Below are 10,581 nucleotides of genomic sequence, written 5' to 3'. Positions count from 1 at the left end.
ACAGACTTCTGTACTCCTCTTCCTGATCATCCCAGATACACCCCATGATGGCCGTGTCATCTGCAAACTTCTGAATGTGGCATAATTCAGAGTTGTAGCAGAAGTCAGAGGTGTACAGGGTGACCATTGTCAATCAATCTCGTGCCGTGTCTCCTGTACATTACAGAATGTGTCCAGCTTGTCAAGTTTAAATAAATCTTTGATCGCTACCAGTGTGGCTTTGAAGTGCTGTACTGTGTGTTTGTAAGTTTTCTCGCCAACAAACACAACAATGTCGATGAAACGTTTTGCACCGTCAAAGTCACCTGCGGTTGTCTTTGGTTTCATTCTATAATACTGGACTTATTTTTCTACAAAGGTTTGAACTTTGAGAGTCTTTAAACAAGAGAGAAAAGTGTGTAAATGTTCATGCCTGTCTGAGAAAAGTGTATAAAGTGTGTAGTGAGGGGTTCTACAGCCTTAAAAATCTATAATAATTGTATAAAAATAAAGTTGGCTACTTCGCAGATTTCACCTATTGCGGGTTAATTTTAGAACATAACTACCGCGATAAACGAGGGACCACTGTACTAAGTAATTTATTGAGAATTTTTCAGAAAAACAAAATTTCCCCACTGGATAAGCAGAAGAGAATGGATGAACGGATAATATTTCACCATTTTACTAGGGTGAGCAACCGTCCTCTTTTTTGCAGTTGTTGACTTGTAAAAGCCTATCGTTTAAATATGTTAAAGTTTTCTTTAAGCAATTGTATTATTAAAGTTTTTCATGACTTAGCCAAATCTCCTCTTTTTTGGAAATCAAAATATGGTCACCCTAATTTTACAAGACAAGTTTTCTTTACTTTATGGGGTGCAGCCCATATTATCGAGTCATTTAACCTGGACTGAATTCATGGTATTTTACCAGACAGGTGACACTCCTTTCCTGTACAGCTCTTTTGGTAGTTATGTTTAAACAGTGATTGCGAAAGGAAAAAAAATCTTAGAATTTCTTAAACATTTCTTGCATTTTTCAGTCTTTTTTTCATCAACAACATGCTTATGTGATAGGAATTCCGTGGCAAGTCCAGGGGATCAATCGCTGCTCAATCTCATCATAACAACTTTATTCTCTTAAACATTAGATCTTTAAACCATAGTCTAAGTGGATATATCACCTGAAACTTAGATTTGATCTAAATCTGACCAGGCCTGCTTCAATTCACAACTGAAAAGTGTCTGTAGTATATTTTTGCCTGTACAGTATAGTTATTTATTTATTATTTTATTTTGTAACAATGGAAAAAAAGTATTTACTCCTTTTCTGTTAGCTGACACCCATCCTAGAGTAAATAAGTGCAACAGACAGAAGTGGTACCAGCAAGTACAGACAGATTTACACTTTAAAAGATTGAGAGAAACTGTATTGTGATCTAAGGAGCTTGGAAGGAAAAGCGTCCGGACTTGTTTAACCTCCTAGAACCTGGCGTCCACATATGTGAACGTCACATTTTGGGTTGCCTAGACTAAAATATGGAAATCATGTAAATTGACAGAGTGAGTGCACAGAGGGCACCAAATTTTTGCAGAGTCGCCACAGACCTCCAAACTTCATGCGGTCTGCAGATCATGTGGATTTAGTCGTGAACCGTTTACCAAGCAGCGCGACCTGATTTCTGCTTGTCTAGTCTGCCATCTGGTGGAAAAAGGCAGTAAGTGCACGTATGACCGCCTGGGTCCACTTTTTTTCTTCTTTGTTTCTGTCTCAAATAAGCAGCTGCTACAAAGAAACCCCCGAACTGCCCGCTGCTGTGTTTTATCCATGCCGGCTCCCTTACAGTCCGCCGGGCTTTGAGAAACACGCGCTTTAGGTACGTCCGTTACTTGGCTAGCCGAAGCTGTTAGCTTCCTCAGCAGCTACAACAGACTGCGACGTTTACGGTAGAGGGTGTTTGTGCGACCGCGTTAAACAGCTAACTAGCTTGAGCCCGCTGGTGAAGTGCGGTTATAAAACAAAGGGATTAGCAATGCTGGCCTCGGAGCTGTAGCAACACCTAATAACGGTCGCAGCTAACAGTTTTTACAGTAAACAAATGCTATGATGAAAAACATTGCATAGAAACACTGGTATTGTGTTAATCACAGGATAAGTTGCTCTACTTTCCCCTCGCCTGATGTGAGCGTTGGTGGTATAGTGGTTAGCATAGCTGCCTTCCAAGCAGTTGACCCGGGTTCGATTCCCGGCCAACGCAAAGTCATTTTTTTTCACTACAGTGGCATCTTTAGTGAAAACTTTAGTACTAACAATTTTGTGGGGGAAAAGCTTTTTGTGGTATGAAAACTAAAGTCATTTAAACACACTGTTAGAATTTAAAGCTACCCGGATTTTCAGGCACTAATGCAGGCACAATCAGCTGTCTATGTCCTGTTAATGGGGACTTTGGCACGACTGTCCTATCCTCTCTTGCTTGCCGTGATCAAAGTCAGTGAGTGTTCATAGCAACGGGAACAGAAATTTTATTCTACAAACTTAAACATGAAGAGGAACTCATGACACTAAATACAAAATATATTTAAAAAAAATATAACTTATGTTGTTCCTGCAGCTGCTGAATGAGCTCTGTTAGTACATGCCGACATGGGGAGGTATTTCCACAGCGAGGTGGACATTAAGAGCCCGTGGCATCAGGTGCTGGCTGCCTTCTGGCAGCGCTACCCAAACCCATACAGGTAATTAATGATTGTTTCAGTGAATATGCAAAGTCATTTCTCATCAATGAATCTGATATTTTTCCCTTATAAAACAGTGAAAAATGTCACCTTATTATCTAGTACAATAAAAGAAAAAACCCACATTAGTCCATTTTCTCCAGTCAATGGACAAAGTGGATCAAACTGTCGTGCTTTTATCTTGACTGCATCAACCCTGGGTGTTGTTTGGAGAACTTCAGTTTTTTAAACAATAAAAAACATTAAAAAAAAAAAACAGAATGTGTGAGTGTCCTTAAATCATAGATCTGTTTTGGTGTACCAGCACCCATGTACTCACGGAAGATGTCCTATACCGTGAGGTCACCTCCAGCAACCACCTGCTGTCCAGGCGACTGCTGACGAAGACCAACCGCCTGCCGGGCTGGGCGGAGCGGGTCTTCCCCATGCACATGGCTCGGGCGGTCTACGTCCTGGAAGATTCTATTGTGGACCCTCAGGCCTACACACTCATCACCAAGACCTGGAACCTGAACCACAACACACTGATAGTGAGATGCGCTCTGATTAGATCACTGTGGTTAATTAACCCCCCCACCCCATGACAGATAGGATAGAGTTCAGATCGATGGTCTTATTGTCATCAAGCGATTTCTCCCACTTTGAATGCGGCAGTTTGCAGTTTGAGATAACAATCAGAAAATGGCCACGAGCTGTGAATAGCATGAAAGCATGAGATCATGGTCATAAGAGGTGGATGTAATAGAGCAGACCTTCTCAAAGTGTGGGGCCATTGCAGGGGGGGCGCGGTATGAAAAGGGAGGGAGAGAGAAAACAAAACTCTTGGACACTGCTAGCACAGGGCGCCCACAGAAATGCAAAGCAGGAGATGAAGCATCGCTGAATATGTTTCCAAACCAACTTCATTCTAAGCCAAAGACTAGAAAATTTGGCGAAGCATATCTGCCCTTTGGTTTCACCTGCACAAGTGCCAAGTGCACAAGTCTCCCCTGCAGGATTGGTTTTCCCTGCGTTGGGAGCAGCGCTGTGCTCTCCCAATCACGGACAAACAGTATCCACAGTTGTTTATGTTTTTAAACCCATTTTGCACAGAGAGGCATTTTTTGAAAAATGTATTGATAGCAATGTTGAATATTATTACACATACAGTAAAATAATCACACCGTGACGCCTCTGCCTTTCTAAATGGAGGGACAGTAACTGCGTTTGTATATGTTAGTGTGTAAAACCTGCAGATAGTCAGATTAACAGTATTTTGTCTCTATCTGCCATTCTGCAATTCATCTCATGTAAACAATAACGTGGCGCACAGCGTGACGTGAAAAAAGGCACATACCTTTGACGTTGCGTGACGAACTCTGTATTCCTCGTCCACACGTAAACGCAAAAAAGGAGTTTTAAAAAATCTCAGTTTTCGGTGATTCGAAACGCCGTTTACGTGTGGACGAAACAGCTGCGTTTTCAAAAATACCCGTGTAGGTGTGGACGTAGCGTAAAGTTAGTAGTTTACTTTCTTACTACCTGTAATTTATTGCAGATTACTTGTATTTGCTTAATTGTTGACTAAATGTTTGAGGTGTGAAAGAAACCACAATGGAGCAAAATATGGGTGTGTGTGGTTGGAGGATGTGTTTGTGCATGTGCGTGCGTGTTGTAAAACAAAGGCAGCAAAAAAAGTTTGGGAACCACTGTAATAGAGGAACCAGCTGACATGGTTTGAGCACCTGAATAGGAGATCTCCTGCACATCTAGACTTTGATGGACTAGGTCAGGGGTTTTGGGCATGTCCAGCTGTGAGGAGACCTGGGACAGAAACAGGACTGGACTGGGAATGCCTTGCTGGAAAGGCTGGAGATAGTTGCCTAAATGAGGCCATTCTCTCCACTTTTGCTCATCTCAGAAAGGACAAGAAAATGGATGAATTTGCGGATTTAAAGAACTGCACTGAACACAGGTATAAATGCTTTTTGACTGGAAAACTACAAGGCCTCTTACAGTCTGGTTGGTTTTAACATTTTCAGTATTTAACTAAGTTCAAATCAAATCACTTTTATTGTCACATCACATGTGCAGGTACATTGGTACAGCACATGTGAGTGAAATTCTTGTGTGCGAGCTTCATAAGCAACAGAGTTGTGCAAAATACAAGAATGGCTACATCTGAAACTAATAAATATATGTACAATATATAATAGTATATGCATTTCTGGATGTGTATACTAAATATTTTTCTACGTGTGTGTGTGTGTGTGTACACATATTTTACAAATTAAATAGAGTAAACAATAAATAAAATATATAAAAATATACAGAGTTGAGACATGTGCAAAACAGTGGCATTACTGTACAGTATGGAGTGCATAATGTTAAAGTTCCAGTAGTGAAGCTGAGGTGTCTATGACGTGTTCAGCAGTCTGATGGCCTGGTGGAAGAAGCTGTCTCTCAGTCTGCTGGTACGGGACCGGATGCTGCAGAACCTCCTTCCTGATGGAAGCAGTCTGAACAGTTTATGGCTGGGGTGACTGGAGTCCTTGATGATCCTCCCCGCTTTCCTCAGGCACCGCTTCCTGTAGATGTCTTGGAGGGAGGGAAGCTCACCTCCAATTATCCGTTCAGAGCACCGCACTACTCGCTGGAGAGCTTTGCAGTTGTAGGCGGTGCTGTTGCCATACCAGGTGGTGATGCATCCAGTGAGGATGCTCTCAATGGCACAGTGATAGAAGGTCCTGAGGATGCGGGGGCTCATGCCGAATCTTTTCAGTCTCCTGAGAAAGAAGAGGCGCTGCTGCGCCTTCTTCACTGTTTTGTTTGTGTGTACTGACCACGTAAGATCCTCAGCCAGATGTACTCCAAGGAAACGGAAGCTGCTCACTCTCTCCACAGCAGCGCCGTTGATGGTGATGGGGGTGTGTACTTCTCTGCACCTCCGGAAGTCCACTATCAACTCCTTTGTCTTTGCGACGTTGAGGGTGAGATGGTTGTCTTGACACCAGTGGGTCAGGGCGCTGACCTCCTCCCTGTAAGCCGTCTCATCACCGTTGGTGATAAGACCCACCACTGTAGTGTCGTCCGCAAACTTCACAATGATGTTGGAGCTGTTAGTGGCTGTGCAGTCGTAGGTGTAGAGTGAGTACAGGAGAGGGCTCAGTACACACCCCTGTGGAGCACCAGTGTTCAGTGTGATGGGGGATGAGGTGATGCTGCCCAGTCTGACCACCTGGCGTCTGTCAGACAGGAAGCTAAGGATCCAGCTGCAGAGGGAGCTGCTCAGTCCTAGATCCTGCAGTTTCCTGTCCAGCTTCGAGGGAACGATGGTATTGAATGCTGAGCTGTAATCTACAAACAGCATTCTCACATACGTGTCTCTCTTCTCCAGGTGTGACAGGGCAGTGTGTAGTGTCAGGGCTATGGCATCATCAGTGGACCTGTTGTGGCGGTATGCGAACTGTAGAGGGTCCAGTGAGTCGGGTAGTGCAGAGCAGATGAAGTCCCTGACCAGCTTCTCGAAGCATTTGCTCACGATGGGGGTCAGGGCTACAGGTCGCCAGTCGTTCAATGAGGAGATGGTGGAGGATTTGGGTACAGGGACGATGGTGGCCATTTTGAAGCAGGCTGGGACTACAGACAGAGAGAGGGAAAGGTTGAAGATGTGCGTGAACACTCCAGCCAGCTGAGCCGCGCATGACTTGAGGACGCGGCCGGGAATCCCGTCCGGACCAGTAGCTTTGCGTGCGTTCACCTTCCTGAAGCACTTCCGCACATCCTCCTCAGACACAGTGTGCGCACTGACGTCATCCGCGGTGCGCACACTGTCCGGTCTCATGGTGTTCGCTGTGTCGAATCTAGCGTAGAATACGTTTAGATCCTCACACAGAGAGGCCGTGGTCTGCGGTGTGCTGGGTTTCCCTCTAAAGTCTGCGATCGTGTTTAGTCCCTGCCACATACTCCGAGGGTTGTCAAACTGTTGCTCCACCCTGTCCCTGTACTCACGTTTGGCTGCTTTGATCGTCTTCCGGAGTTGGTAATGTGCGTGTTTGTAGTCCGATGTGTTTGCGGAGGCAAAGGCGGTGCTCCGTGCCGCCAGTGCCCGCGAACATCTCCGTTAATCCAGGGTTTTTGATTTGGGAAGGATTTAACTGTTCTGGATGGGACGACATCTTCCACGCATTTCCTGATAAATCCACAGACTGAGTCTGTGTACTCATCAATGTCCCTAGCAGCCACGTGAAACATTTCCCAGTCCGCGTGATCAAAACAGTCCCGCAGCGTAGACTCCAATTGGTCCGTCCAACAGTGCACCGCCCTCCAGGTTGAATATAATACTTTTTCCTGTGCTTGAACAGTTTGTGTTTGGAGTAAAAACGGGCTTTTCACCCGTTGCCTACTGGTGGTGGTCAGAGGGCCCGGTGGCGCCAGTGTCCGGCAGCCTCGCCTCTGTCAGTGCGCCCCAGGGTGGCTGTGGTTACAATGTAGCTGCCATCACCAGTGTGTGAATGTGTGTGTGAATGGGTGGATGACTGGATATGTAAAGCGCTTTGGGGTCCTTAGGGACTAGTAAAGCGCTATATAAATACAGGCCATTTACCATTTACATTTTCTACCGTCTCTGCCTCTAAGACTGTTGTGGAGCGGTGTCTGTTTGAAGAGAACCATGGTCGGCCATCTTGGACCAAATTGAGGAGGGAGGCCTGGATCTCCACAGCTGTATATGGACTGGGTCGACCCATACAGGTATACACAAACATACAAATGTTTCAGTCCTAGGGAAAATTGGCCACCAAAACCCAAACTCAACCTACTATCACTTAAAGTATAAAGAACACACCAGCTTCTCTTAGTGTATTTCTGATAGAGATTGACAGACCACGTGACTTTCGTGCATTGCTTTGTGGGTACCCGTGGCAACAAAATCAAAACACTGCATCAAGCGCTAGTATTTCCAGCACCGGTAATCATTAATTCTGCGGTTTTAATCCCTACTTGCATTTTATTTGCCCCAAAAACAGTTATGTACAAAACGACGGACAACACGGCAGGTCCGTACAAAGACAGACTTGACGAAAAGGCAAAAAAAAAGGACAAGGAAAAAATCAAAGGATTGAAAGGGTCAGACCTATACGAGCATACAGAGTGGAGTAAGGACGTTAGCGTGCTGCCCAACTTTCATCACGGACATATTTATTATTGTATGGTCCTAAGTGTGAGTGTATGCACTTCACGTTTATTAACTTCAGATCCCTGCAACAAGCACAGGTCCAATTTACTTTTGGTGATTTGGACTATTCCATTTCACAGCTGTTGTTACATTTTTTTTCCCTTTTTCTTCTGTACAGGCAAACGCAATCTATTTGTAGTTTCAGGTTGTAGTATTACACAACATTTTCAGATCTAATAGAAAAAAAATAAGTGTTTCATAATTCATTCAATTTATTGTCTTTCTTTATAACTGGCATTATTGTTTCATTCTATTATAGAATCTTACAAGAAAGAGGCAAAATTGTATTCCATTATGCTTTATTAGCTGCTTCGATAAAAAACAAATCAACAATGCAAAAAACAACAACAAAAAAACAACAACAACAACATTGGAAACCAGCATAGTAGAAAACAGTTATTCATCACTTGATTGCTTGAAAACAACACTTGGGCACATATATGCGGGATTTTCGTGGCTGTTTTGATCTCGCTCTCTCTTAACCGATCAAATCTGGCTGTGGTAGCAGCTTTAAACTCAGTATGATCCAGGTTGATAGAGGGTGCTCAGTCTGGATCACATTCCAGCATTTTGCATTGGTTTTCCTACAAAACATAACAAACATTAGCCCGCAAAGCCACAGTGAACAAAGCAGCATAGCGCAATGAATTCTATTCAAATCAATATAAGACTTACTTGTAACCTACATCACCAATTATGTTATGATAAATTACGTAATAACTACAACAGAAGACTTACTGTTGTGGAAATGCTTGGAGCAGACTAACATGTGAGCTGGAGTGTTCTGAAACGTTATATTTGGTCTTCAAATTGCTCCAATCCAGGCCATACGTCAGCTCTTGTTACTTCGGAAACATGGCTTGAACAATTTCTCTTCCACGACGTAATCCCATAAACAATCTCTTTACCCGTCGGCTTCCCGTGGCTGTCATGCGACCGGCTATTGCAGTTAATAATACAACAGCTTCTCGCCATTTTTTGTGTTTCTTTTTATCGCTGTGTGACTGTTTTCATGTGAAAGCATGCGTGCGCTAGTACCTCTTGCCACGAATTCCCAGAATCCTTTGCGGTTTTACCCCAGAATGACATCACATTTTCAATCTCTATAAAAGATCCCCAGTAATGGCTGGAGGTGTGGTCAACACAAACTTGATAACGGCTGCTTAGTTTGCCTTAATGTTCTGCATGTTTGCGATTATAATTTTATTCCATTATTTTTGCAGTTGGGTTGTTATGCTTGTTACATAGCTTCATGTTGGATTAGCTAATATCTCGGTTACTCCTTGGCAATGCAGGTCATAAATAAAACCCCTGACTAGTTAGCGAGTTGTTGCTGGGGAAATTCGTTGCAAAGAGGGTGCTGCACCAAAATTCTGTCTGCGATTGGTTTGGTCTCTTATCAGATTGTCCATTGTCGCCCATAGTTTGCATGGAAGATGCTGACTTGTCTGCAAACTCTCAGAACATTGTGAAGTAATACCTCCTGGCTCTCAAGCCAAGCCAAGATACCAAAACCAACTATGTGACACTTTGTCAGTATCTATATACAGCTAACGTATGGTGCGGGTATTTATCTTTGACTAATTCTTTGTCTTTCTCCGCCAGGAATTCGGTCTCGCCAGGTTTAAAAGTAACCAAGCTAAAGCCATGAGAGGGCTGGAGTACTCTCTCTCCAAGCTACAGAGTAAGTCACAAATACATGCACACACAAATCTGTATTTCACCTCTGAGGGCTTCACCAAAACCTGAAGCTTAATTACCACAAGCTATGTGTTTTTGTACAAAAGTCCTGAAACTGTAAAAAGAAATCCAGTTAAAACCAAGAAAACAAACGTCAGCCTATCACAAAACCGCTGTTTTTTTCTTTCTTAAAAAGGGAAATCATCATTTAAAAACTATGGTTTTTATTTTCTCTGATCATCTTTGTCTAATTTAACTTTTAGAGCTTTTCATTAAACTTTGGTCTCAATCTAGTATCAGATTGAGACCAACATTTACTGTATTGCACACCTTTGGTGGTGGCTTAGAGTGATGTCAAATTTTTCATTGATTTTTAGATTTGGTCACAGGATTCACATTTTTTTTTATTTATTAAAATATGAATAACAAATGTCATATGAGTCTTCTCTTTTGACTTTTTTTATGTAGATGTAGTTTAGATCAGCCTGATTTTCGGTCATTAGAACTTAAACCTTAGATTGCATATAAAAGACGACGGTACACTCCGGGTGTGAGAACTGTGCATTTTCTTTTCTTGTTTTAAACCTTAAACCTATTTTCAGCTCCATTATGCTCATATTCAGTTTATTTTTCACTTCAGGGCTCAGATCAGTGTGACAGTTCCTCATTTTCTACTTTTATTTATCCACAGCTAGTGACCAGGGAGAGTCATCAGAGAAGCAAAAGCCCCTCCCACCACAAGCCACGCCGACCCCCAACCAGAAACCCAAACAGTTTGTCTGAACCTCAGTAGGAACAACAAGCCCACAATAGAGATTGACAGACCATGTGACTTTTGCGCATTGCATGCCGGGAACTCGTGGCAAAACAATCCAAGTACCGCATCAAATGCAAGTATTTGCAGCACTGCAAAACGTTCATTCTCTCGGTTCCAATAAATTCTTGCTTTTTCTTTGCCCCCCAAAAAGGTATGTA

General features: G+C 43.1%; 2 protein-coding genes and 1 non-coding gene across 3 annotated transcripts; all 3 read left to right on the top strand.

Annotated features, from left to right (window-relative positions):
* The first annotated feature begins 1,635 nt into the window (after positions 1–1,635).
* On the top strand, positions 1,636–3,527 carry LOC121813716 (PRELI domain-containing protein 1, mitochondrial-like). Its single transcript, XM_042217609.1, has 3 exons — positions 1,636–1,852; positions 2,588–2,711; positions 3,016–3,527. The coding sequence occupies exons 2-3, from the start codon at positions 2,620–2,622 to the stop codon at positions 3,293–3,295; spliced, it is 372 nt and encodes a 123-aa protein (XP_042073543.1). The 5' UTR covers positions 1,636–1,852; positions 2,588–2,619; the 3' UTR covers positions 3,296–3,527.
* Positions 2,162–2,233, top strand: trnag-ucc. Its single transcript has one exon. It is a non-coding gene; the product is annotated as a tRNA-Gly (tRNA).
* Positions 3,528–6,735: 3,208 nt separating the features above from the next.
* LOC121813717 (PRELI domain-containing protein 1, mitochondrial-like) lies at positions 6,736–10,515 on the top strand. The gene is made up of 4 exons (XM_042217610.1): positions 6,736–6,823; positions 7,288–7,442; positions 9,532–9,610; positions 10,298–10,515. The coding sequence occupies exons 1-4, from the start codon at positions 6,736–6,738 to the stop codon at positions 10,387–10,389; spliced, it is 414 nt and encodes a 137-aa protein (XP_042073544.1). The 3' UTR covers positions 10,390–10,515.
* Positions 10,516–10,581: the final 66 nt, after the last annotated feature.

This window comes from Haplochromis burtoni, unplaced genomic scaffold (assembly GCF_018398535.1).
Source record: "Haplochromis burtoni strain Fernald_Lab_line unplaced genomic scaffold, NCSU_Asbu1 Contig_2334, whole genome shotgun sequence".
Classification (NCBI taxonomy): domain Eukaryota; kingdom Metazoa; phylum Chordata; class Actinopteri; order Cichliformes; family Cichlidae; genus Haplochromis; species Haplochromis burtoni.
Note: the sequence above shows the minus strand (reverse complement) of the source record. Positions and strands in the feature narration are given on the sequence as shown.